The sequence below is a fragment of the Nanorana parkeri genome, unplaced genomic scaffold (assembly GCF_000935625.1).
Source record: "Nanorana parkeri isolate BGI_ZX_2015 unplaced genomic scaffold, ASM93562v1 scaffold2841, whole genome shotgun sequence".
In the NCBI taxonomy this organism is placed as follows: domain Eukaryota; kingdom Metazoa; phylum Chordata; class Amphibia; order Anura; family Dicroglossidae; genus Nanorana; species Nanorana parkeri.
In genome coordinates, this window is record NW_017309109.1 from 31,846 (window position 1) to 35,315 (window position 3,470).

Here is a 3,470-nt window from a genome sequence, read left to right on the forward strand (position 1 = left end):
GTTTTTATCCCATTGTTGAGGGGAAAAAACATCTGGTGGGGGGGGCTTATACCACCATTATAATAAGGGGGCCCCCAGGTATCCTCCTCCTCCCAGGGGGATGAGTACAGGGTTACATTAGATTACATCAGTACCCCTCACCCATTTCCAAAGAGTTCAATGTAAAGAAAGACACATGGGAAGACGTCCATCACAATGTCATCCACGTCAACCATGGTGTCCCGTGATGTCATCCACGTCAACCATGGTGTCCCGTGATGTCATCCACGTCAACCATGGTGTCCCGTGATGTCATCCACGTCAACCATGGTGTCCCGTGATGTCATCCACGTCAACCATGGTGTCCCGTGATGTCATCCACGTCAACCATGGTGTCCCGTGATGTCATCCACGTCAACCATGGTGTCCCGTGATGTCATCCACGTCAACCATGGTGTCCCGTGATGTCATCCACGTCAACCATGGTGTCCCGTGATGTCATCCACGTCAACCATGGTGTCCCGTGATGTCATCCACGTCAACCATGGTGTCCCGTGATGTCATCCACGTCAACCATGGTGTCCCGTGATGTCATCCACGTCAACCATGGTGTCCCGTGATGTCATCCACGTCAACCATGGTGTCCCGTGATGTCATCCACGTCAACCATGGTGTCCCGTGATGTCATGCACGTCAACAATGGTGTCCCGTGATGTCATCCACGTCAACCATGGTGTCCCGTGATGTCATCCACGTCAACCATGGTGTCCCGTGATGTCATCCACGTCAACCATGGTGTCCTGTGATGTCATCCACCTTAATCATGGCCTCCAGTGACATCATATATGTCAACCATAGTGTCCAGCGATGTAATTCATCATCGGTCATGGTGGGCACATTAGTTGGGCGGGACTGTGAACCGTGAGTAGGTTCGGGTTCGCCTCAAACCCGCATCTGACAGACAGCTGAACTTCCTCCCTACCTGTGACACCAGGACAGGATATGGGAGGGTACCGGTGTCACCGGGACAGGAAGACACAAGACAGCAATAAAACCCGACATGTTCTAACCCTTCAATAAAAAACACAAATTAGCCTTTTTCTTTTCTTCCTGTCTCTCCGTCCCCGATGGAGAATCTCCTCCCCTCCTAAACTCCGCCCCTCCTAAACCCCTCCCTTCCCAATGGCCAAAACTCCCCAGCAGGGGTCATGACGTCCACAAAAACCTGACAGGGGTTCCAACTCTTCTTGTTTTGACTGAGGTTGGGTCCACTTACACCAAACTGCCCGGAACCCATTACTCTCCATGGAGGGAAAATTACTCTACAGTTGTTTTTTTTACGTTCCGCTTTTTGGTTTTTTTAACACTCGGACTACAGAACGTCCCGGGTTAAACTTTAGGAGATTAAAGAAAAAGCTGCAGAATTTAGCAGAACAATGCAGCCAACATAAAGCACACAATCTGAGCCCAACCCCCAAGGTTCCTCCCCCACCCATCCTCTCCCTAGGCTCCTCCCTCAGCCCCCATCCTCCTAGGCCACCCCTCTTACCGGGCATCCTGACAGCGAGTTCGGTCATCCCCGAGGCGTCCTTGGCCAGCTGGTACCAAGCCTGGTTGGGGTCCAGCACCCACTCCTCCACATGGCAATAGTAGCTCCCGCTGTCCTCCTGTCGGGCCCCCAGCAGGGTCAGGGTGTATTGCCCAGGGGGCAGCACCTCCAGCTGCAGCCGGTCCTTTAGACCGGCCTCTTCGGCGTAGGTCCCGTATTCCATCCCGGGTCCGCTCCGTACGATCAGCTTCCCATCGGCACCCGGAGGACGTTGAATGAACCACAGCACCGAAAAACGGGAGTCCTGGCTGGTCTGGGAGTGTACAGTGCACGTCAGAGAACCAGAGAGAGAAACATACACAGTCAGTATCAGCAATCATTGGATACATTAGCAGTCCATTACATCCTCCATGTAGAACACATTCCCGGGGGTTCGGGTGCAGACGGAAGCTGTTCTTCTCCAGGCCTGCAGCTGCATGTATTCAGGCTTTGGAAATAGTACGCAGCCTGTGATTTAGAGAAGGACAGCTTCCATCAGATGCTTCTCACATGGACATTTTGGCTTGTGCCCAGACAGCGTATCAGCAACGAGAGGCAATCTACACTCTTCCATGTTCTTGGATTTGGATGTAAACTGGAGGAATCATGTCAATGTTCTACAATCCTTTCTGTGTATTTGATATGTGGGGGGTTGTGTGTGGGGGGCGGTTCAGCGGGGGGAGCGCGGCGGCCATATTGGCTCATGCAGGCTCTGCTCCGGGCTCAGTAATGTGCTTTGCTGTTCCTCCCCATCACTGCAGTTCTGTCAGAATAAAAACAATTCACCCTCCATGCAGACAATTGGTTTTATCACAGCAGCTATTGAAGCGGATTGCTGGCTGCACTGGGGCGATCCTTCAATGACAATGTGCAGCGATTGGAGTCACAGCGGAGTTCCCCTTTAAGGGCACGTGATACAATGTTGCAGTCTAGGACTGTATAACGATCCCAGACATGGAGATGAGATCCGCGTCTGGTTATGAATCCACTAATTACCCCTCCCCCGCCCCCCCGATACCGCACAGTGACCCCCGTTATTACTCCAGGGATCTCGCTGTCTCCTCGCCAAAGCTCGTCTCAGACGCCTACGCTCTGCTTAATATTCCAGGTTCCTCCTCGCTCCCCCGGTGCCCCAATTCTCCTCTTCTGGTACCCACAGACTCCCATCACCTCCTCCTTTCCTAGCAACCGTTACCAAGGAGACGGCGGTTCCCATGGAAACCCAATGCACACAGCAGCAGCAAGGAGTGGGCGTCCGAGACGTCAGGTATAGACACAGGCGGGGGGGGGCCACAAGTCACCGATATGTTATGTAAATGAGGCCTCGCCGGGGCCACCAATGCCGCAAAAGACACAAAAGGGCCCCCGAGAAGGGAACGCTCGCGGGCCGGCAGTTGCGCAGCATCCCCCCTCCTCACACAAGAGCATTAATAAGTAAAATAAATTAGTCCGGCGTCTCCAGAAACGTGTCATTACAAGAAAACGTATTTAAGATTCACCGCCGGCGCGGTAATCACACCGCCGCAGTGAGCGCAATACAGACACCGGGGCCGACTTCGCCCAGAACCGACTGTTCAGAGGCTCAAATGGAAAGATATTGCCAACTCGACGAAAGAAAAAAAAAATCCCCAACGACCGATCCTGACGAGAACGACCGCAAATGACTGGTCTGCTCTGAAAAGGTAAACAAAGGGGCGGAGTGAGTCGTGACATCACGGGACTTATTCCGCCCATTTGTTTACATCCAGCGACAGCTTTCCGTCCCCACCGGGCCAGGGATGTGGGAAGAAGAAGCCCTCGTTCTCAGCATGGGGACAAGGTGCTTTTCCAGGCGTTCCCCATCGGCAAAGCTCCCTCCAAATGTCAAGGGCATGTGGCCTGGTATGGTGCGGGGGGGGGGGGG

The 3,470-nt window shown here is 53.4% G+C and overlaps 1 protein-coding gene across 1 annotated transcript in view; it reads right to left on the minus strand.

Annotated features, from left to right (window-relative positions):
• LOC108802397 (immunoglobulin superfamily member 3-like) overlaps positions 1–3,470 on the minus strand; it is a 67,416-nt gene that overhangs the window by 17,356 nt on the left and 46,590 nt on the right. Inside the window, exon 11 of the mRNA XM_018574257.1 lies at positions 1,452–1,873. Within this exon, the coding sequence (XP_018429759.1) occupies positions 1,452–1,873 (422 nt within the window). The remainder of the gene's footprint in view (positions 1–1,451; positions 1,874–3,470) is intronic.